Raw genomic sequence first — 24,751 nt, 5'->3', positions numbered from 1 at the left:
TCGAGCTGTAACTTGAGAACAACCAAGCAGGACTTATGGGGATGGCTAAGATATTTAAGAGCTACTGTCCTTGAAGAAGCCCATGTCATGTTCTCTGGGTATCTTCTCCCTCTCTGGACATCTTTTTCTAGTAACCCCATGTATTTAAATATACGCTAAATGTTCTTTCCCTTTTTAACAAACCCAGCTCTGCTTCGCACTGGTTCATCTTGAAGTTCTTTTCTGTAGCGAAGTCAAAGACGGCTTCACATGAGTGGAGGTCCCTGAAGGATAAGGGGATGCTTCAGGCCACTTGAGAGCTGTTGTAGTTTGCGTCTCATGCTGCATAGCCACAGACACACTTATGTGCTCAGATTCCGAATAGGCCATTGGGAGGAAGTAGAACTATAGGAGTGAGGGCCGAATTGGAAGACATCAGTTCCTAGAGGGGTGCACCTGAGGAGGCTTTTGTGCCCGATCTCTCCAGTCTCTTTCTCCACTCCAGCTACTACGCATTGAGTGAGTGGCTATGCCTCTCCATATCCTTTCATACTGACTCTGCCTCACCACAGGCCCAGAAGTCAGCTAAAGCCAAAGAGCCTACAGGAAACCTATAGCCATGAGCCAAAACAAATCTTTCCTTTACATCGTCTTGCTCAAGCATTTCGTCACAGCGTTGAATAACTAATAACCACGTGCATTTTTTTTTTTTAGAAAAGCATTCCCTATAAAGGTACATTTTGCAGAGGAAGAGTCTGCTTGACTCGCCCCACCCCTGAGCTCCAAGTCCAGTCAAAATAACTAACTATATACCATTTGCTCAGGCGTATTCATACAGAGCCAACAAGTTCCCCAAAACCCAGCACAGGGACAGCCTTAGCTCCTGGGCTGTACCTCAAGCAGCCTCTAGCAACCCTCAAAACTTTAGAACAGGAAGCTCCCCACTCCAGACTCCAGGAGTAAAAGGAGCTTCAGAGCTCATCCCAATTAGTTTTGTAGGAGACGAGAGCCTCAATCGACGATTAGGCTCAAATCTAATATTGTAGATTAGTGATGAGGGTCACCAGTCTCCACAGCACACACAGCAGCCCATCCTCTCTAGTTTCCAACTCCGTACCCTTTCAAGGTACCAGACCCTGCACAATTCTCTCTACATTGCCCTCTTCCTGGGAAAAGCCTCTTCTGAGCTGTGAGAGAGTTACATTCAACCCGCATCCCTTCTGCTGGTTGGCAGCTCACGAAAGCACGTTAGTCTAATGCAAACTTGCTAGATTAGCAAGGGCAATCCATAACAGCCCTAACATTTCTATTCCTTCCTCAGCTCCTAACTCACCGCTCAGGACCCTCTGACCTCATATAAGTGCCAAGGCAGATGAACTTAAGTAGCTGAGAGACTCAAGAGCACAGACAAGCAAGGCAATAGTAAACCCTCCATAGCAATGCCATTATTGGAATTTTAGATTTTAATCACCATCTAGAGCATTGGTTCTCAACCTGAGGATTGAGTTCCCTTTGAGAGGTGGAATGACCCCTTCACAGAGGCTGCCTAAGAGCATTAGAAAACTCAGACTTTTACATCACAATTTATAACAGTAGCAAAATTACAGTTATGAAGTAGCAACAAAAATAATTTATGATTGGGGGGGTCGCCACAACATGTGGAACTGTATTAAAGGGTCGCAACATTAGGAAGGTTGAGAACTACTGCTTTAGAGGGAGAAGTGCTTGAAAGCTGGGGTGGGGTGGGGGTAGGGTGAGGTAGGACGATGGGAGGGTGGGAAGTGTAGGAGGTGCTTTCTAGTTCCTTCTAAACACAGCATGAGGATGTTTGTGACATACTTAGGGCCACATGTGACCTAGCAGTGGTTCTTTAGAGCAGATAGCAGGCAGGCTACAGGTCTCCTATATGATGGTTAGAGGGAGGTCTGTCCTGTCAAAATTGGTGGCAGCAGCTATAGAAGCCATTCCTGTCTTATCATCTGCTTACTTTAAATACACGCCCCGAAGTCCTTCTAAGTGCCAAGAACTCTGCTAGGCACTCAAAAGTCCATCCCAGAACAGCAGAAGAAGCTCTGCTCTTGGACCGTAGAGAGAAGCAGATGAGGGGGCTGAGGAAATGGCTCGGTCAATAAAGTGCTTGCTGCACAAGGCATGGGGACCTACATACGATTGTTCCCCACAACCATATAAAAACTCGGTGTGGTACTGTGCACTTGGAACCCTAACACAGGGAAGGTAGAGACAGACAGATCCATGAGGATCACACAACAGCCAACTGGGGCCCCAGATCATCATAAAAGACCCTGTACTAACAAAATAAGGTGAATTCCTCTTGAAGAATGAAACCCGAAGTTGACCTCTTGTCTCTACACAATACATACAACACACACACACACACACACACACACACACACACACACTCACATGCATATGCACACACAAGAGAAAGCCAGAACAAGTGTGTGTATGTTTGAGAGAGGGGAAGAGAGAGAGAAAGAGAGAATAAATAACGAATGTTTATTTGAGACTGGGTCTCACTGCATAGTTTGGACTGGCCTGAAATTTGAAATCTTCCTGTTTCAGCCTCCCGAGGGGTGAGATTAAAGGTGCCTGCTACCACATGGCTAACAATGAATACTTACACAAATAATGTTCAAAGCAAGAGGGTACCATGTCTGTTCATGTGATGGTGAGAGGAGATCGCAGAGGAGGATAGTGGGGTTACAATTTAAAACTGCCAGCGCTCAACAAGTAGGCACCATTTGAGCATGGGTCTAAGAAATGGGGAACTGAGCCAGCACTCAATGTTCCCACCCCACAGAGCTTAACTGACTTTAACTGGCTCCAACGTGGTGTGTTGACTCATTAAAACGTCTCCTACTCTATGCTGGGGCACTTCTCACCAGTATCTCGAACAGCCAGGCTGGGGCTGCTGGGGCTGTAACAGGAAAGGAAGGAAATGCTAAACCACAGGCCCCGTGCAGAGCAGCAAAGAGCTGAGAAAGGGCAGGAAGGTGCAGTCTGCAAAAGGTAGCAAAGCTTGGGCCTCCCATGGCTGAGAAGGGCTTCTAAGATCTTCCTAAACGGGGTTGGGACCTCCACCCTCAGCTCCAGCCCCCGCTGTGGGTAGGGTGTTGAGTTGCTTTGCTAGCCAGAGGGCAGGAAAGTGTCTGTTAGCTTTGTGCAAGCCTACCAAGTTGTACCCCACCCCCAGTGGATCAAATGACAGTGAATGGCAGAGGTGACACAGCCTCACTCTCCCCCACAAAGCCCTAGCCCTCTCTCCCCAACCTCCAAAGGAGGAAGAGTAGACTGGGGATCCACACAGGAGTTCCTTCTCTTTTTTTCTCATCTAAGGGTGATACTGCCAGGGGAAGGGACTGAGCCTCTCAAAGGAAGTCAAGCCATTGCAGGAGGGTGGCATCACATAATGGCCTAGGTCTCAGCCTAGCATCTCTAACTTGCTTCGTGACCAGACTTCATTGTCATAGTCTGTCTCTCCCACTGATGCACAAGGAACAGAAACTTCAGGCCTGAGATTCTTACTATAAAGTCCTACCCCAAGGCCAGCTCCTCTATGTGTCTTCAGGAAAGCATTTTCCATGCAAATGTTGAAGATGTTTGTTTCTTTGTCTTAATCCGACAACTTGACTTCCTACGCATCAGGATCACTACATACCTGTCACATAGGTCCCCAGGCCTCCCCACAGAATCCCACAGTGGGTGGGGAGGAACTCCAAGCCTGAGGCAGTTCTAATGATCAGAAAATCTTGCAATGAAACACCTGTCACTCTTGATTCCAATGGAGAGTACTATTCATAAAAAGGAAGAGGAAAAGAAGGAAAGAAGAGAAGAAAAAGAGAAGGATGTTTGTAACTACGAAGGTTGGAGAGTGGAGTGAAAGAGACTACAGGACCTCATTGACCTGAATCTGCTCCTACAGGTCTCTTCTTGATAGTCCATTCTGGCATCAATACCAACTGTATTTCACTTGTGGGCCTTGGGCTAAATGTGGTTATCATTCAAGAAGAAAGAAATGCAAAGGTGGGCAGAACAGAGACAGAGACAGAGACACAGAGACAGAGACACACAAAATTTGTCTAACACAAATTCAAGTTTTGCTGCCTCAGATGCCCCAAATGAATCTGTCTAGTAGCCAATGAGTGTGAAGGGAAGGCTATTTCCTGTCATAGCTTGACCAGTAAATATGCTTCCTACCCCTATTTTGGATGACATGCTCTCCGGGAAGGCTGATACCTTGCCTGGAGGTCTCTCCAGTATGCCATACCTCAAGACCCAGGGCAGGATAAAGTTGTGCACCTGCCTGGAGTGTCACTGTCAGGGTGTCTTCTCCAACCCTGGTCTCAGTCCTCCTCCCAGAACTCCAGCACCATCATGGCCTCTGCTTCCAATTTCATCCTTCTCTAAGGAAACCAAGTGTTCTCTACCTTAAAATAGCTTCCTTTTTGAACCAAGAGACAGATTTTCCAAATCCTTCCTTAGCCAGAGAAGAGTCACATGTCTGTCTGATGACTCAGGAAGGGCCTCTCATGGCCTCTTAGATCTCAGGAGAATACCACATGGAGATGGAAAAATCTCAGGGAGCAACATGACCCCTCGCTTCTCTAGATGGGCTTCCTGCCTATGTTTTACTTGGGCCTCCCAGCCATTTGAGTGGCAAGTACTTGTAATGAGCTGTGTTTTCGAAACTCTTGGCAGCTGAGAGACAGTGTCCACATGGGGCTGAGCCCTGAAGTAGAGTTTCCTAAACTTCCGTTAGATGACAATATGTGGCAGCTGATTGGGAGTGCCCCTGATTGGGAAGGATGGTGAGAGGCTGGGCACTTGGACTGGAATTAGCCAGTGGATGGTAGAGGGAAAATGCATGCTGGAGATGGGTTTCAAATTACCAATTCCTTCTGTGTTGCTGGGGACTGATTATTTACTTGTAGGTAAAGAACGTTGTTCTCTTCCGAGGATCCCCCTCTGCTCCTTCCCCGATGCCTTCTCTCCCTTGGGTATAGAGATAAGATAAGCACTCTGCAGATGAGATAGAAATCAGTCTTCACTAATAGGAAGCCTGCCACTTATCAGGAGTGACACATGAACGGTTGGCTCTGTGCTGCTCCCCTGCTGGATCTAATCACAATCACAGTACGTGATGGATACAGTGACTGTTGATGCCCGGGTGTCAGCTCACGCCTATCTACTGCCTGCACCACCCATACCGATGCCCTGCCTCACCATTCTCAGCTTCAGTGTGAGGCTCAGCCTAGGCTCTGTAAAGGGAACTGTCACCATTTTCTCTAAGATGCCCTCATCCTTAAAATACTAAGGGTGTCTTGGTTTTAACTATGTCCTGAGAGAGTGACTGCATTTACAGAAAGAAAATGTCATTACAAAATCAACCATTGTCATAAAATCTACTTAACTTTGTTTGTTTGTTTTCTTTACGAAAGACTACAGAGTTCATTTTGCATTGGCCTACTACCCCCAGGCATGGGCCCTGCCCTGAACTGTGGTTTATACAGTCAGTGGTCACTCTCAGAGGAACTGCTGGTTCTGTAGCGTACTGGTTTTGACTTTAAGCCAAATGCTAGAGACTCCATTGAAGAAAACTGCTCTCTGCATTTCTGTCAACTGCAGATAGCTTTAAGGGTGGAGTGGGGTGGGAACCTATGATTACTTCCAAATAGCTCTCTGAGCCCTGGGAGAAGTGGTTGGATGAAGACATCCCATTTTGTCAAGCACACCGAAGTCCCTCACTCTCCATACACTGACCAGTTGTGGCTCTCCATTTAACTCTGGTACTTTAGGTAATTGGGAAGGACACAGAACTACCCAGAGGCATGCGGTCTTACTTTGCTTTTGTACTTGTTTGCAATCTCTTTTTGCCCTAAGGACAATGTTCAAGACAAGTCAATCTCTGTAGAAGATGGTGGAATAGTAATTGTTAAATATCTATATTATAAGGACAGAGCCAAAGAATGTATGGTACTTTAATCTTCCTCCTTCCCTGACAACTACTTTCTCCTTCTAGAGATGGGGAAACTGAGGCTCAGACTATTTGAGTGACTTCACCATAGGAGGGAGGAGGCAAATTCAGCTTCAGAACCAACCCCTCTCACTCCATAGATTCAAGCCTTTGCTTTTCTTTAATCCTCTCTTTCTAGTAGAAAAAACAAACAAACAACCTAGTAAAGACGGGAAAGTGTCCCTACAAAGGTTTTACATAAAAGACAAGCTTATACTTAGTCAGTGAATTTGTTTGCTTTTAGTTTGTTTTATTTCCCCAGTGTTTCTTCTAATTTTCCCACTGACCCTTCAAGGTTAATCGCATTATTATCCCTAGTTTACAGAAGAGAAACAGAGGCTTAGGGAGCTGAGGCTGCGTGCCCAGAGTCCTTACAGCCTCTTGCTAGTATGAGGATGTACACATCTAACTTGCTCCCATGCGCTCATCCGATTCTCCTCAAGTCCTCTTTCATACCTCCCTGGACAGATCTGAGCTGTAAGTCTTCCTCACTGTGCTTCCTGATACACTCCCTTCATTACCTTTAACTTACAGAGGCTCCCAGGGCCTTTATAACCTGTGAACTGAACGTACCGACTAGTCATATCAGCCTTTGTTTTCCTCTGACCTGCTGCACATGCTCTAGACTCTGACACAGAAGTACTAATGAATATCCTATCCCCTGTGCTTTTACAATATGCTTCCTTCTAGAATGATCTGCATCCCCTCTTTCTATTACTTCTCCTTATCTTCCTTCCCTGTTTTCACCTTTTTCCCCTTTTTGACAACAGGGTTTCATATAGCCCAGGCTAATTTCTAACTCATTTTGTGTTGTTGAGGCTGGCCTTGAACTCCTAACCCTTCTGCTCTTGCCTCCAATTGCTGGGATTACAGGCATATACTACTATGTCTGGCTGCTATTGGATTATTATATGCTTTTCCAAATAGAATGTAAACACAATATACGACAGAACTGTCCCTTTTTCTTTATAGTCCCACCATGACAAGTCTTGAGACATTGTAGGCATCTTGCTAAACAAATGAAGAATTCACAGCGTAGTAATTTGTATAGGAATTCAGATGTCCTCAAAGGACCAAATATATATTGACAGGCACAGAAACACCATTTCTGACACTTTGCATCCTTCCACAAAGATCCACATTAGCAACAGGTGCCATTTCATTTCTCCTGGGAGACATTCTCCAACAATGGCGATAGACTGGGTTAGCATTTGGGATGAGCTCTTTCAGATTTTATGTGTCTGGAAAAGTTCTGTTTTACTTGCTCTTGGCAGCCGTTGGCCCATACCCATTTACTGAGCACCTACTGCACACCAGGCACAGTTCTAATGATGAGTAACTGCAAGCAGACACTGGAGCACAAGACAACAGCTATCTCCACTCCCATAGCTCTCTTTCCATCCCTCTTGTCCTTTGAGCAAAGGCAGAAATGTTCTGAGGGCTCTAACCTTCTCAGGAATCTCACAGACAAGTAATTATTAAGACATATCATTTCAGTTATTTGCGCAAGTAGCAGTAAGTATAGTAAACATGAAATCAAAGCCAGCTGGTTAAGGTTTCTGCCTTCCTCTCTGAAAGAACTAGTCACTGGGCAGGCATTGATCTTGAGGCGTCCTCCTTTCAGTGCTTAAGGCGATCTTCTAGGTGACATTATTTCTGACAGAAGCCCCATCCCCCCAACCCCCATCTTCATAGTCCTGCCTCAGAGTCCCATGTGTTTTCTCTGACTACTCGGGTGATTTTTCTCCTCACTGGTTATCTCTAGCCAGTCAGTTGTTTGGGGGAAATTCAATGGTAATGCGCCACAGAGCAGTGGTCCATCTGTTTCTTGGGACTAGGGTTTGTGATGCCTCTTGAATCTGTGGACTTTTATCCAACTCTGGGATTTCTTGGCTGCTATATCCTCGTGTATTTTATTTCTGTTTCTCTTCTACTCAGCAGGCACATCTTTGAAGAACCTTAGGTCTGCACACTCAGCTGGTTGAAGTGGCCCCACAGTTGCCAGATGCTCTGCCCACTTCCAGCACTGGAGAGCAGTGTTTTTGTCATTGCTAGGCAAGCACTCCAGCCCGGAGCCATCCCCCAGTTCCCTGAGCCATCCCCCAGTTCCCTGAGCCATCCCCCAGCTCCCTCCCTGAGCCATCCCCCAGCTCCCCCCCAGCTCCCTGAGCTATCCCCTAGCTCCCCAGTCATTCCCACAGCTCTCTGAGCCCTCCCCCAGCCCTAAGCCATCCCCCAGTTCCCTGACGGTCTTTGGCTTTGTAATGGTCTTTCTCCTCCCTTTGATTTTGGATAGTTTCTCCTGCTCTGGGTTCATGTTCCGTGACTCATCTTGTTAGTCGTTATCAACTTTACACAAACTAGAGATATCAGAGAAGAGGGAACTTCACTTGAGAAACTGTCTCCAGGAAATTGCCTGTAGGCAAGAATGTGGGACATTTTCCTGATTGCTAGTTGGTGGAAGAGATTCACCACACTGAGGACAGTGTGGAGGACATTGTGGGTGAGGACAGTGTGAGGACAGGAATGTATAGGAAAAAATATCAGAATGTAGCCTAGGAGTTGGCTGGCAAGCAGTTATTTTTTGTTCCTCAGAGGTCTCTACTTTGAGTTCCTTCATCCAGGTTCCTGCTTTGAGTTCCTTCCTTGGCTTCCTAGATGATGCACTGTGATCTGCCAGTTTCCCCAAGTTGCTGTTGGTTGTATAATGCTGATGACAGCAACATAGAAGTAACTAGGACACTGACATGTGATTCTGCAAAACCTAGTTTCGGGTGAAACTACAGCAGTTTACCCATCATCTCAAATACGTTCATCTCTTGAAGTTCTGTGCAGATCGGTTTATGTTTCCTGTACCCCAGCTTGACTTTGAACCCATGGAGCCCAACCACAGTACTCTTTCCAATAGTTCCAACTATCTGGGACACCTGTAATATGTTTATTTCCCTCCACTGTCATATTTTCCTGTATTTCCTTGTGTGATACTGATTAGATGGTACACACTGCTTTTGTTTAATTGTGGATACTTTTTTTTTCTTTTCTTTTTTTCGGAGCTGGGGACTGAACCCAGGGTGAGCTAAATCCCCAACCCCATGGATACTTTTTATTTGAGGATGTAGTTAAGTTGCTTGGAAGCAGTCTGCATCCCCTCTGCCTTGTTTTTAAGATTCACTTAACTGAACCAGAATAGGATTTAGATTAGGCCTGACAGTTCTTCATTTTGGAAGCAAGGTCTTTCTGTACACTCTCCTTGGTGACTGAATCTGGGCATCCTGGTACACGGCTGGTAGAAACGGGCATCATTTTCAACCCTCTGGTTCCTATTACCTTTCTGATTGGCTAGGTTTTTAGGTCAGATCCAGGTTTCCTACTATGCATAGACTGACCAGCATCCTACTAGATAAGGATCCCGGAATTTTCCTAATTTTTCTATTTTGCTTTCTCCTCTCAGGTACATGGTTAATGGACTCTCATCTCCTGTAGTGAACTCTGCCTCCTCAACTTGAGGATCCAACAGACCCAGGCTCGCCTGCTCTCTTTGCCCCAGGCTGAAGACTGGAGACTGGGGAGGTAAGCAAAGGAGTTGCTGCTGGGTTTCTGTGGTGAAAATGATCTGTTAAGTTGTTAAGGATAAGAACGAATCCCACTTGAGGTATAGGCATCAGATTTGCCTGAGCCCTGTCAGAATAGAATATGGACCATGCATTATACTTCCCACTTGTTTTTAGAGAAAAAAAAATTCTGTGAAACCTTTGATGACTTCAAAACATAGGATGATCGAAGCCTAAAGTTTCTGGGGACCAAGTCAGTGGCCAACAATTCTGATTCCCGTGTGCCCGACTTTTAACGAAAACCTGGTTTGTGTTTAAAGTGTCACTCTATGCAGTCATGGAAATACATATGTATTCTTTATATAAAGTCACCACCCTTTGAGCACAGGAAGTCCCCCGCAGATATGCCTGAAGATGTAGATTGTACTAAGCCTGATATGAAATGATGATTCTGCCTATACAGGAATACTTATGATAAGGGCCAGTTTCCAAACTGGACACAGTAGGAGATTAGTAACAACCGTTAACAAAATAGAGCAAATGTTACATACTGTAAAATAAAAGCTATGTGAATGATCTCTCTCTCTCTCTCTCTCTCTCTCTCTCTCTCTCTCTCTCTCCCTCTCCCCTCTTCCCTCTCCCCTCTCCCCCTCTCCATATTTTATTCTACTGTATTTTCAGAGGCAATGGATCATGGGTAATGGTAACCATGGGAAGCAAAACCACAAATGAAGAGGGACTAGTGTAGTAGTCACCATGTACCCATAGGTACGGAAATATACCTTGTGGCCTGGTAGAACTGGGTCTTAGATTTAACCTAAATTGAATCAACCACATACACTACAAAAAATTTTAGAGGGTCTAACAAAGATTGGCAGCTGCAAGGGTGAATTCTTAAGGCTTTCATTCCTTCCCTCTTCTGGACAAAGGAGACCCAGTAGCCAGGCTAAGTATATTGGTTCTTGTTAGAACTCCACTGGACTTCCTACCTAGTCAAGAAATCTTCCTACTTTCTTGTGGTGCTTTCTTTTTATCATTATGTACTCTGAGGCCCTTAGAACAAGAAAAGGGACTCTAGAGAATGTCCAAAGTAGATGTTTCAAACCCATAGCACCAAGGGTAGGTCCAATTCATGGCTAGCTTTATATTGATTTTCATAATGTTTAGAAACATTTGAGTCAATATTTAAAAATCAAGAGGTATCCAGCTATTTTTGATCAATCTGACTATTAACCGTCATTGGGTCCACAATGGCCAAAACTGATTGGCTGTTGTGCTCTCAGGATGGATCATATGATACGTGATTTGCTGTATCCAACACTAATTCCCACCATTTTACCAGCAATCAACCTCTGTGTTGGTTATCTTTAAAATCAGAATTTCCTATCCTTATGCAAAAAAAGAAATTCTCAGGAGACACTGTATTCAAGGATAACAAAAAACAAAGAACTCAAAAGGGATTTATGTTGGCAACCTGTCCTACCCTATACACTTTCATCACTGCCTGGCCTCAATACTTGAGCACCTGAGGTCTTCGTGAGGACAATGAAAATTACATGTCATGATATGAGTATTACTACATCTCATTTCAGTACCCAGGGTAGACATTACTAATCGATTATGGCTCCTTTTCCTTAACATTCTTCTTAACACCACACCACCAGCAGCTAGTGTAAGAAGTCAATATTGACAGATAAAATGATAATTACTTATGGGTCCACATTCATTTACTAACCAGGATCCAGAGGTCCTGAAATCTTAAACCAAGGAGTCAATAAAGATGCTGAGAGGAGCTAGAGAGATGACTGCTCTTACAGAGAGCCTTAGTTCTACTCCCAGGGCCCACATCAGCTGTCTCGCAACTGTCTGTAACTCCAGCTCCAGGAGACTGAGCCATCCTTCTGGCCTACCCACACACCTTTACTCTCATGCACATACCCACACGTAAATACACTGGCAAACACATAATTTTAAAATAAAACAAATCTTCTAAAAGATGCCACAATGAAACTGTAGGCTTTCTTGACTTTAGTACTGTGTTCATAGGCCCAAACTACCCCATCAAAAAGACAGGAAGTGAAACACACAATCTAGTGTTGAAGTTTGTATTGGGTAAAGAAAGCATCCAACCGCTAGCAGCCCTGGATCTGTTACTTCCTTCTTCTAACTATGTGACTCCCCTTTCTCAGACTCCGCCATTGTCCTCAAACTCCCTAATGGTTTTACTGTTAAAAATCACACTGATACATGCCTGACTCACTTTCCACTGAACAGGTCCTTATCTCAATCTGCCCCCATCCTACTGCCCACCAGGAGGGTATACTCACGGCATCCTCAGTTTAGGAAACTTCTGAATGTCATTTTCTGTCAGGTTCTGAAAAGAAGACACACAAGGCAGGCAGGTTAAAATACACAGGCAGGTCCCTGATCAGGTGGGTTAGAAGGGAGCGAGCGACAGAGAGCCATGGTCAGGGCAACACCCTTGGGTTTGCTTCTTCAAAAGGAACCTTGAAATAATTGGAATTTTACCTGAAATTTCCTGAATTATAAACAGGGAGGATTTTAACAAACAAACATGAGGAAAATCTGTAAAACTAAACAGATTTTTTTTTCATGGGCAAAATTATGAAACATACTCTCTTTACTTTCCCCTGTGGTTCAGATCCCCACTCAGTCATGTATGAGAAGGGAGCAGTTAGGGTCTAGTGTCATTAAAGGAGGTCAAGCTGAGGTGTCTTGGCAAGGCTCTTGTGGGAGCATCAGGCCCATCTCTTATTAACCTGTGGTACATTTTCTGACAAGACTCCTGTCAGGATGCCTGAGTTATAGAGGAAGGATGAAGGGAGCAAACATAAACCTAGAAGGTGGGAAGTCAAGACTGTTTTCAGAGTGTGGCACAATGAGTTGAAGGTTTTCCAGAGGGACACTCTGGAAGCAAATGAGAGGAGGATACAATTTGGGAGAGTTGAGAAAGAGACAAAGGAGGTGTACATGGTCATGGCTGGACAGAAGGGGAGGATATTGGGAAAGAAAAGCTTCTAGAACATGGAAAGCAGCTGAGAAAGAAGATGAGAGATACTGAAATGGGCATTGAGAGCTTTGCTGTGTGATGTCACTTCCTCCTCTCCTTGCAAAACCCTCCAGAAATCCTGGGTTCATCTTTACTGGGGTTTGACGAGGTCCCCGTCCCCAGACAGGGCTGCTTGCCTCACAGTGTCTGTTCTTTCTGTTGTCTTTACCATCAGAACCTCAATTTGGTTCAGGGCAGAAAACGTGTTTGTGCAAAACATTTAACCCCCCAGGTTTCCTTGTTGATGGTGAAGTCATATGACTCACTGTGGCCAGTAAGATGTAACCTACAGTTTACTGGGTGAGGCCTCCAGAAGAGTGGTTATTTTTTACTGTTTCCTTGCAGATGCCTCCAATTGCTGGGATTACAGGCATCTACTACTGTGTCTGGCTGCAATTGGACTATTATATGCTTTTCCAAATAGAATGTAAGCACAGAATATGACAGAACTGTCCTTATTTCTCTACCTTTTTACTCTCTACCCTCACCCTCTCCCATACATGCATAGAGGCGGAGAGGTCAACTTGGAATGATTAACTCAGGACTCCCAGGCTCTCCATAGGTTGAATGGAACATAAGTTCAGGACTTCATCTGGAAGTCTCTCATCCATGAGACTTGTACATTTTATTACATCCCTTCTTTCCTTACACCTTCCCAAAGTCCATCTTTGCATTTATCACCAAAAAAAAAAATACTCTTTTCTCAGTGTTAAACAAAAGTGGCATCACAACAGATCTGGTGACTCTATTAGTTTCCACACTGAATAAGGAAGAAAGGAGGGAAAGAGGAGAGGGAGAGGGAAGAGGAAGAGTACGTGGGTTGCAAGCACTGTTGCTTCAATAGTAGAATGGTCCTGGATATTTCAGAGCTAGCTCAGGTATGAGATGAATAACAAGAGCTTGAATCAAGACTTCCAAAGTTTAATCAGAGCATCCATGCTGAACTGTGCATTTCAGAAAAACCCAGCGTCTGGGGCAAGCACTGGGCTCTCCTCCCTGTTCTTTGGCTCCTCCTGCCCCCTTTTCACTCCATGCTGTTCACAGGGTAGGTAGGGTTGTGCTGGTTTCTCTGAAGGGCTGATAGGTCCCAGAGATTGGAACAGAGGAGACAGATTTCAGATACCATCTCTCAAGGAAGGAAACAATTATCTTATCAGTCACTTCAGGCCTGACACTCACATAGGGTATTGGGGGGAAAGTCACAGAGCTGAGAAGTGCCATTATTATTCCCCCCAACTGTCACTTCACACTTGTTCAGTCATCAGAGGTGAAAGCAAAGAGGAATTATGGACAGGGGACAAATGCTTAATCAAGATTAGCCAAGACAGCAAGGCAACCACAAAACAACCCTCTTCAAAGATATTGCCCTTCCTCTTTACTCAAAGTATGTCTCTCCTCTTCTCAGTGCTAAAGCATCAGAATGAAATATACTGGGTAAGTGTTGTTACAAGAATAGCAATAATAAAACTCAAGAGATTCTGTTCATTCAGAGCTCAGTAAGAACAAATACCATTGCTAAAACCCTACACACCATAGGACAAAGCTAAAGGCATGCCTTGAGTTAAACAAGTTAGATTTGTGACGTAGGCCAAAAAATTCTCACACCTCTGCATGTTTCCTCGGTTGTAAATGAGATTCTTAAAAGCCTTTATGAAGTTATCATTCTGCTGAAAACATTTCATGAAGGCAAAAGTCTTATATTAATGTTGTCTCTGTCCCCAGCTTCTGACATGATCTGGATGGAAAAAGAACTCGTCTCTGACTTCAGAGGTTGACAGAAAAGGGAGGAAGATTGCAGGTGGTAGTGAGGAGCTTACCATCACTAAAGCAACCAAAGCAGGTATAAAGCAGCGATGTATGTAAGACATGAATGGTTGTGCTGTGTAGCAAGTGGTAGCATGTGACTTCTTGGTCTCTTTCAACTAGCTTTAAGTCTCATAGCAAGATTTTTGCTATGACATATTGACATACAATTTGAAAGCCACCTCCCTGGTAGCCAAGTTTCTCTGCCTTCATCAGAACTGGACCACTTTCCCTTTAGTGGCATGGACTCAATATGGACCTGAACCATAGGCCTATAGTTAAAGTTTGTGGGATTAGAGTTGAGATAGCACCATCATATGCATGTTTCACAGTCAGTGTGCACATTCTGTAGTTAGGGGAAAATGGAGATGAAGAGGGTTGGTCAGCCTTTAGTCCACTCAATGGAGGTATATGCAGAATTAGCAACAAGGACTAAAGTCTTGGTGGTGTCTCCTGGAACCTACTTTGGGCTTCTCAGAATATGCATGGCAGTTAAATGGAATTTCAAAGTGCAACTCTGTGTGTGTGTATTGGGGGTGGTGGTTAAACTCAGTATGTCTTTGGGGTATATCTTGCTGTCTATGTGAGAGCTGACAAAGTTCCTAAATAGGACACTGAGAGTTGGTGAAAGACTTAGCAACTCTTTAATCAAAACAAAGGGCTTTGTGGGGCATTGGCCACAGACATTGACAATAGGGACTAGGTAGACCAGTTGACCCTGCAGCTGTTAGGCAAAGTACAGCATATTCTTGGTTTCAATGTGTAAGACTGGAGAGAACTTACCAAAAACCGAGCGCCATCAATGTGGTATTTCTTCACAGCCTTCTCACAGTCCCTGTAGTTCAGCTGCACAGAGAAGAGCAAGGTGCCATCAGTGTCACAGGCTCTCATGCCTCCCCACAACTTGCCTCCCCTGAGCTTAACGATTTGTGGTACTTGTGGATAGCCAGCCCCTTCCTGATCCTTTGTCTAACAGAGGGACCCGGTTCCCACCTTAGCCATGCTTTTATGACCCCCTTGCACTCTCTGAAATAGAGAAATTGTGCTTTCTAGTCCTTGGGACCAGTACCTCTGAAAAGACATTGTCTTTAAAGCTCAAGAAAGATGGCCACATAATAGTCAAGAGAGCAGAAAGGAACTGACAAAAGAAACCAATGCCAGCCCCTGTCTTCTGCCTCCAAAGATAATCTTGGTAACTCTTTCAGCCATTTAAATAACCTAGACTATTTCTGAGCACAATGAAGGAATTAATTCACATTCAGTCTTGTTATGGTGACTTTTTTTCTCTTAAATAACCCAAAACAACAACATAAGCACTGTCTGGTACCATGACAAACTTGTTTTCAAGACCTGTGTACTGAATCACTCCCATAATTTTTAACCACTGAATGTTCAGGTTATTTCCCAGGCTGCCAGCTCAGCAATGAGGTCAGTAGCTACCCTACCCTGGGTGCTCTGTGTGTGCAGCTACTAGTTAGCCCTGGGTGTGGCAGGCCCAAAACCAGCTGTATAGCACTTCATCCCCAAGCTTTGTGGGTGAAGGATGAGAAAGAGAGAGTGTTGCATGAGTGGAAGGTGACATAGGTGACAACCCAGCTTCAGAGCATGGCTTTAATGTTTTAATGACAAGTAGTCTTCAAGTAACAATGTCACTTACTCAAGTGCACACAGTGTGTAATCAGGAGCCAGCAGAATACACCATCCAGATACCATGCACCTCACAGTGGTCATTCATTTACTTATTTTTTTTCTTTATTTTTTTTTTCAGAGCTGGGGACTGAACCCAGGGCCTTGCACTTGCTAGGCAAGCGCTCTACCGCTGAGCTAAATCCCCAACCCCCATTTACTTATTTTTTTAATGTAGGGTAAATTGTTGAAGTCAGACTCTCAGAACACAGTGATGAAATTAACAGAAGTAAGTGTTTTTAGGTCTCAGTTAGTTTTCAAAGCTAACCTATGACTGTGGCACGCACTGACCTCACATTGACAAAAATTCACATCTAAAATACCTCCAAGATTGAGAGCTGGGATATTTAAGGTGAAATATTTTTTTTTCCTGGGGACCTTAGATTCTTCTCAAAAACATTTCGACCTTCTTTGGAGGAAATTTTAAAATCAGTATCTTATGACAAAAAAAAAAAAACAAAAACAAAAACAAAAAGTAAACAGATGGGTGTGGTGGCACCCGCCTCTAATCTTAGCACCCAGGAGATTGAGACTGAAGGATGAAATCATTGTTAGTCCAAGACCGACCAGCTGGGCTATACGCCAAGGATCTGTCTCAATAATAATAATTTTAAAATACGATTGTTGTCACCTCCTAGTTTGGAAGGGCAGAGTGAGCATTGCACTCAGGAAGCTGATTTCTAGGTCAATGTTGAGAGCAGATAGCATCTGCAATACCCTGCCATCTCCTTGACCCACATGCCAGGTGTATAGCAGGCTCTCGGAACTGCCAGCTTCCTTTAGTTCATTTTGCTGTGATCACTCGCAGATGAACTGCTGGTTCTGTAGAGTACTGGTTTTGACTCTAAGCCAAAGCTAGAGTTCTAGCCTTGAACCCGGAAATTTGATGTAGTCCAATAAGAACTGAGTCTTGGCATCTAAAATTTGTATTTTAACAAGTACCTCAATAATTTTGATTAGCACCCAGGATTGATAGGCACTGATCAAGTGGTTACTCAGCTTTGTAGGTGATGGTGACTGAGGCTCGGAGAGAATGGTCTGGCTTAAGGTCACATGGTGAGGTAGAAACCCAACAGGGTTGGAACATACGACTATAAGCCAGTGACTATCCAAATGGCCCAGGGATGCTCTCCTACCAGGCCCAAACCAATGTGGAAGAGGAGTTAAGAATGTGTAGACCATGGCCTTAATCCTCATGATTTCTATCCCAAATGCAGGGCAAGACACACATATCGGAGACAATAGGACACAAAGTCTCCCCAGGCTGTCTGAGCTTCCCCAGCAGGGGCTGGTTAGAAAAGCAGGACAATAGAACATAGAACTCAATGCCTCCCACACATTTCCTTTCCACCTCATCTCCATCTCATCTGGTTAGTTACTGTTGATGCCTCTCTTTCACTGATTAGAAAGTTCAAGTACAGAGAGGAGAGGCAACAAAAAGAAGTCCCTAAGCTAGCTGGAAAGAGTACATTTAATCCAAAACATGTCTGACTCCAAAGCTGGCCAGAAGTCACAATGACCCAACCCTACTCCTTCTGTAGAAATCACACTTGCTGGTCAACCATTTAAATGTACAACTGATCTCCAAAGAGCATCTTTAAGTGACTCTGTGGTCATTGCACAGAGTGCTTTCTCTGGGGACTGCTGAGCTCGATGTCTGAAGGGTCTCTGTGTCTCTGGTAGGCAAATGGTCCTTCTAGAACTGCCAATTGCCCTAACCCCAGTTTCCTTGTTTCTTTCCCTCCAGAAGACAAGGCCTATCCCTAGGATGTGGCTTTCTACCACAGGCCCGCCCTGTGAAGAAGGGAACTTGACCCACACATTATCTGTGGCACTGTGGAATTACATAATCCCCTAGTTACACTTGAATATGGGGCCTTTTGTTTTCCTGATTCTTCCACAGACTTCCCTGCCTTAATTTTCAATCCCCATTCTCTCTGCTCTACTGAGCTAATTCAGGTCTCCACTGAGCCACAGCAAACTGTGCCTTTCTGCCCTACCTTACTTGGTTCCTAGTTGAGAAAAGTATTTCAAAAACATGCCTCAAAAGTCAATTGCCTAATCACATCTCCACCCACAGTGTGGAAAGTTTGTGATGAGCTTATTGGAGGGAAAAGTAACCAAAATGAGATTCACAAAAGGTGGCAAATAGCAGGATCTGTGCACAGTGTTCTTGCCATGCCACACCCAGTACAAAATGCTCACATTTTCTACTGTAGGTTGGGAAGGAACCGCTGTAAAGATTACAGATTTGACTATATGCCCCAAGGGGCCTATTCTATCCTCTTGGGTCTCTATTCTTTAGAAAAATAGGAGTCAAAGTAGATGACGTCTGTGATCTTAGCTTTAGAACATCATCTTCATCACTGCCTGGAATATTAGTGGAATATGAAGACAGCATACAGGGATATGAACAATAGAAGCTCATGCCTTTCATAAGATCTCTTACCTCTTTGGCATGGGTGCCTAAGAGGAGTTTAATGGCTTGGGATATGCCTATGCAGATATGTGGTCCCCATTAACAGTTAACAAGGACTCCTTCTATCCTGGAAATCAGGACAATAGAACTCTGGTCCAGCCTGACTTCTAAGTCTGCTGAACTTGTCTTCTGTGTCCCTAACTATCTTAGGACTCATGTCTGCTTTCTGAACGGCTTTCCAGGATTCTCATAAAGCTCTAGTGAGACTCTGGCCAATAAAGAGACTCTAGCCCTCTTCCAGGGTCATGAACCATAGATGTCAAAAACACTAGTGTTCATCCAGCTCTCTGTCCTTCCCTCCTGACTTGCCTGTTCATTTTCCTACCCCAGGACTCCCCATCTCCCTTTCTAGTGAGTAGTCTTTACCACAGTAAGCTTCTGCAACCCAGAGCATGTGCTTTAAAGCTGGATAGGCATGACTCCAATCCGACCTGATTGCAGAGGACCTAAGAGCTTTGAACCACTTAAACTCCCTGAGTTGACTTTTCAGCTGAGCAAAATAATAATGTCGTTACGACGCAACATGGTCAATGTAGATTGTTAATAAGGTAACACTGAACTCCTATGACAGTGGGTTGTATCTGGCAAGACACGGTCTGTAGAGCACTGGATGCACAGGTGGTATGTACTAGGGACTTGTGCAGCTGAGGGCCCCTCCTTCATCTTTCTCTTCAGGACACATTACCAAGAAAGCAATGTCTGTCTGTCTCCTAGTATCCACAACTATCCCGTACGCCTTCCACATTCTATCCAGATTCCACCTCCAGTCTCTGCCCACCCAACTGAAGGCATACCAGCCCAACCAGAAGCACAAGCGGGAAAGACTCACCTTCCTGAAATAATCAGCAAGGTTGTCCGGGTTCCAGGCTAAGACCTCTGAGCGAAAGGGGACATTCTTCAAGGCCATGGCTGCTATTCAGGGAGAGGCTCACAAACTGGGGAGAGGTGCTGCAGCCATGAACAGAGAAAAAGTCCAGATCCAGAGTTCAGTGGTGTCCTTGGTTCTTCTGATTTCCAGCTACCGTCAGGAACACCCTTGTTGAGCAGGAGTCTTTTCTGCTGTAGCCAGATCCCCAAAAGCAGCGGCTTCCCCTGTGAACAAATATGGTCTCTTCTCAGAAAACGACTCAGCTAGTTTCCTTTACCACTTCCTCTGCTGCCTTCTAAATAAGTAAACAAGGAAGGACAGTTCTGGGGACTCACAATGCAGAGAGACAGAGAGACAGAGAGGAGAGAGAGAGAGAGAGAGACAGAGAGACAGAAACAGACAGAGACAGACACACACAGAGATAGAGACAGAGACACAGAGAGACAGAGACAGAAACAGAGATAGACACACACACAGAGACACAGTGAGACAGAGACAGAGATAGATACACACACACACACACACACACACACACAGAGAGAGAGAGAGAGAGAGAGAGAGAGAGAGAGAGAGATTGAGATTGAGATTGGTAACTCTCCACTGGCCCAGACACCCCAGCCAAGCAGGATGAACAGCAAAGGGGACTTAAACTCAAGTATGTTTTTTTCCCATTAGAATTACAGACACCCAAAGCTGGACACCATATTTATGCTTGGCTGAGTCTTTGCAGATAAGAATCTCTTTTTTGACAGTTCCCTAAAACTATCTATAATTTCATCCATTAGTGGACTATAAGAGAAGGAAGATGGTTCTTTCAATGTTTTCTGACCTCCTTCCCCACCAGTTTGTTCTTATTGAAAGCTGAGCGGCCTCCAGTTGCTTCATTGTGTTATGATGCCTGGGTTCTTAGCAGCAAGGAGTCATGGTGAAGGGTGCTACAGGGCAGGGGACCAGCTCCATTTCTGATGTGAATGATTGTGCACTGTAGTCTTGAGCATGGAATGAGAGTCTAAGTAGATGGTTTCCATATCTGCAAGGAAAGGAAACAGAAGGGTTATACACATAAAACTTTGGTGCATTTGCGAGGCAAGTGTAAACATTAAAAGTTTAAACAATCATTGCTATTGATGACGCACCTTCTATACACTGATCCTTGCCTTACAGTCTGTCTACCATTGTTTTTTCCATATATGGCATTTGCTACTGATTCTACCATATGTCTAGACAAAGAGTATATTGTCTGGAGATAGGAGTTGGAGATCAGTTGCTCCCTCCTCCAGTCTCAGACTCTATACCCTTCTCACAGACTGAAACAACCCTTGGCAGTGAGTGCAACCTGAGGTTAAAAGCATGCTTTGGTGCAATAAGGCGACCCGTAAGTGCAGGTTAGCCAGTGTTCCATTTATGTATGTGTACATACATGACTGCACATATGGGAATGTACACGTGTGCATAGCTCTCTGTTCCAATGTTTGAATAATGCACCATTGGTAGCTAAGGTGCTGTCCTGAGGGGTTGTCCAGGGTAGCTTTAGTCATATATGCTCTCCTTCTATGTACTACAGGAAGCCCTGCTGCCTCTAGTAGCTATCTCAGCTACTGATTGTGAGCTTAAATGAGATGCAGATGTAGTGACAGTCCCAGACCCTGAATGTCCTCCATGATGGTGATCTGCAGGAGGTGCCCGGGTAGGTCACACGATGCTCAATGGACCAATGTCCTGCTGCTCAAAAGCTCCCTTCTGAGGGAGAGACATTCCTTCATCTTTCAACTTGGCAGCATGGCAGCCATTAGAAAAGAGAGAGATGTCACTTTCAAGTAGAGTAAAGAAGACATAATAGAATGAACTGGGCTTTATGTCTGACCTTGGAGAGTGGAGTGGATAGGTGAAAATTGTGGACCCCAACCAATCGATCGTCAATCAACCAATTAACCAATCAATCAAAGTCAAAATAAATTCTGTGAAGAGAAACATTGCAGATCATCCTTTTAAGCAAAAGCAATTGTGTGTGTGTGTGTGTGTGTGTGTGTGTGTGTGTGTGTGTGTGTGTGTGTGTTGGGGGATGTCCTGTTTTTCATATTACTCACCAAACTTAGGGTTAAAAACTTTAGGGTTGAAAAACAACAGAAAGGTAGAAGATAGAGTACAGGTATTGTTGAAATTATACCCCTTTGGGGGGAAAAGCATTCAATAAAGAAGAGACCAAGATGAGCAACCCATAGGGATAAGTAACAATGTACCCATGGTAGCCAGGGACCATGACAACGACAATCAGTGTAGTAGAGGTGCAAGGGCACATGAAGCCTCTCCAGTGTGTCAGGGCATGTGCTGAGACCTTTACACCATGGAAGAGACAATGAAGTCAGCGTGGAGACACACTTGCTTGCTCCCTTCTTGCCTCCAGGAGGCTGTGCATCCCAGTCTTGTCCAGAATGTACCTGAATCAAGAGCCATTGTCCTTTGTCATTTGTCTCCTCAGAGGTCTATGATGCTTTGCCAATGCCCGGAATGGAGATAAGATTCACTCCAGGCCTGTCTGCAGAGCCTGGACAGTTTATGGATTGGGGCCCACCAAAAGCTAGTGAGTTACTGGTCTGAAATGTCTTTTCCAATGTGTCCCCTATCCACTGGAGAGAGAGAGAGCGCAGATGATCAAGGCCACAGACTTTTCCCACCCTGGGTGATTTCCCAATAATTTTAGGTTTCACATCTCTTCTGTCTGGCCAAAGTGTTCTAGAGACTTCCAAGGCAGGGCAGCTCTTATAAACAAAAAGGCTTTCAGGAAACCAGGAAAATGTCTGTGACCAGGTGTCAACTCACTTATCCCAAACTAGGTCTCTCTATATGAAAAACAGGCAAGCCTTTGCGCTTAGCCCAAGATGGCAGCAGTATCAGGATGACAAGAACTGGGCTCGTGTCAAGGCCTTGTTCTCCTGGGTGTGAGCATGAAGCAGAGAAGTAGGTGGGGACTAGCAAAGGCCCAGCATCGGAAGAATAGGATACTCTGGCGAAGAGACAACCAGTCTTAGCCTGTCTCACTCACCCTCAACTAGTGCTTTGGAAGAAGCAAGTGGAAAGGTTAGCCAAGGGAAGAGATTGGCTCAAGAATCTGTCAGAGTTCCTTATATAAAATGGTATAGTTCTTTTCCATAACACATATACAGCCTCTCATATACTTTGAGCCATCTCTAGACAACTGATAATGACAATACCGACTCTGTGTAGCTGTGACACTGTGCTGTTTAGGGAACGATGGCAAGGAAAAGAAACTCTATCCACGGAAAGGGTGGATCCAATTTTTAAAACCATTTCCCGTCTGCTGTTGGATGAACACTTGGTTATAGACTCTAGACGTAGAGCACCAACCACGCGTCTCATGATATAAGAACACCACAAAGACAGCATTGAGCCAGTTCCAGTGGCGGGGGCTCATAGAAGAGAAATCGAGAAGCTGTGGGAACGGAAGCAATACCGGCAGTATGTTAGAACCTAGGGACAAACAATGGCGGTTCAGTCCTTCTCCTCCATTCCTCATAGCACCAAGCCTAAATATACAGCACCCACCCACCTCTCTCCCTCTACCCACAGCAGAAGTGATAACCATGAGACATGAGAAAAATGGCCATTTATTAAAAGAGACTAGGAAGCTGCTGCTCCTATATGTGGCTGCAGGGGAAGGATCCTGGGGAATCGTCATGTCAGGGCCAGAGAAGAGAGGAAAGCAGGGATGTCATACACGAGGATGCGTTGATCTTCTTAAGGCAGAGGATGAGAGAAGCTCTTCCTACCATTCTTAGAAGCAGGCAATAGAGATGGCACCTGTTGCATGGGATCATTCTAAATGACAAAAAGCATGAGGAACCAGGAAGCTGCAGGGCACGTGATACCCATACGATGGCACCTTCCAAAAAGTGCAGGGAACAGGGGCCAGGACCCCAAGCCATTGCCATGAGGAGAAGCTCAGTCCTTCCCAGCACTACTTGGGGCTGCAGAATAGGAGATAGTGAGAACGGACTGACCCAGCCCCATCCCAGCCTTTCTCCAGATAACCTGTCTCCGCAGTCACTGAGAGTTCCCCCCTCTCATCCTGGACACCGTTCTCACTTCCTCCATCCATGGATAACACAGGGGAAAACTTGAATAAGCTGCCTTGGGCAAGGCAAGGACTGCTAATATTTTCCACTTCCTCATGGCTGACAATTTCTCTCTCTCTCTCTCTCTCTCTCTCTCTCTCTCTCTCTCTCTCTCTCTCTCTTTCCTTTAAGTCTAATCCCTTTGCTTCTCTGCTCTACTGTTCAGCTGGGGTGCCTCTAAATGTCAAAGGTGAATGGGAGGAAGCATTTGGGTTTCCTGTCAAACCTCCTCTTCTTCCCTTTAGCCTCAGCTCAGATAAGTATGTCGTAGAGAGAAACTCCCCAAGCGCAGGAAGAGTGGGTGGGTGTGGGCAGGGACAAGAAAGGAAGGCAAGCTTCTCTACTTAATAGGTGAGAAACCTCTGCTTTCTTCCATGGACAAACGAGAACTTGACAGAGCTGGAGGATAGAAATAGAGTCCAAGAACAAAAAGCAAAAGGAATTTAAGCTCCTGGCAACAAAGTCAAAACTCAGGCCAGCTGCTTTTTCATTGTGAAAGGAAGATTTGAGGTGAAAAAGAACAGCAAGATTGGGGGGGGGTTTAATGTCGGCTTTAGGTGAAGCTGAAACATCGGGAAATTACCACAACGTCCTCAGGGCCTCCATGGTTTGAGAGAAGAACTGGCAGGTAGTTCTCTATTCGTTATATCATGAAACTCTTACAACCATGGTGCGATAGGGGACCACAGTGTGTGTGTACCCACTTAAGGAAAAAGTGGGGCTGGGATTTAGCTCAGAAAGGCAAAGGAAGACTACCTTGGGTTGGGTCCCCAGCTTGGAAAAGAAAGGCCTCACGAGAGCCAGAGGTAGGATGTCAAGTCCAATGCCAAGAGAGACACGGTTTCCTGGGGTAGAAATCTCACACCCAGAACAGGTCTCGCCAGCCACATCCACCAAGCTTTGGAACCCTTCCCCTTCGAGTTCTCCTAAGACGAAGGCCCTATGTTTGCTCATATTCTTCCCTAGAGAAGAAGGGGCAGCAGGCTAAGAGAGTCCGATGCTGTGTCTGAGGTACAGGGTCAGTCCTTCAAATGTGTGTTGTAAGCAGAGAGATGTAGCTCCTGAAAGGGAGGTGAGGTACTGGTGTAGAAGGGGAGACTGGGGAAGGAAAAAGATCATCAGCTTCCAACCTTCCTATCTGGGGCCCA

The 24,751-nt window shown here is 45.0% G+C and overlaps 1 protein-coding gene across 1 annotated transcript in view; it reads right to left on the bottom strand.

Annotated features, from left to right (window-relative positions):
• The window catches only part of Lcp2 (lymphocyte cytosolic protein 2), a 46,265-nt gene extending 26,584 nt beyond the window's left edge, over nt 1-19,681 (bottom strand). The window contains exons 1-3 of the mRNA XM_032913837.1: nt 19,432-19,681; nt 15,221-15,283; nt 11,892-11,938 (exon numbers count right to left, since the gene is read on the bottom strand). Of these exons, the coding sequence (XP_032769728.1) occupies nt 11,892-11,938; nt 15,221-15,283; nt 19,432-19,509 (188 nt within the window). The 5' untranslated portion in view covers nt 19,510-19,681. The remainder of the gene's footprint in view (nt 1-11,891; nt 11,939-15,220; nt 15,284-19,431) is intronic.
• Nucleotides 19,682-24,751: the final 5,070 nt, after the last annotated feature.

This window comes from Rattus rattus, chromosome 9 (genome assembly GCF_011064425.1).
Source record: "Rattus rattus isolate New Zealand chromosome 9, Rrattus_CSIRO_v1, whole genome shotgun sequence".
In the NCBI taxonomy this organism is placed as follows: Eukaryota; Metazoa; Chordata; class Mammalia; order Rodentia; family Muridae; genus Rattus; species Rattus rattus.
This window is presented reverse-complemented; position numbering and strand designations above follow the sequence as displayed.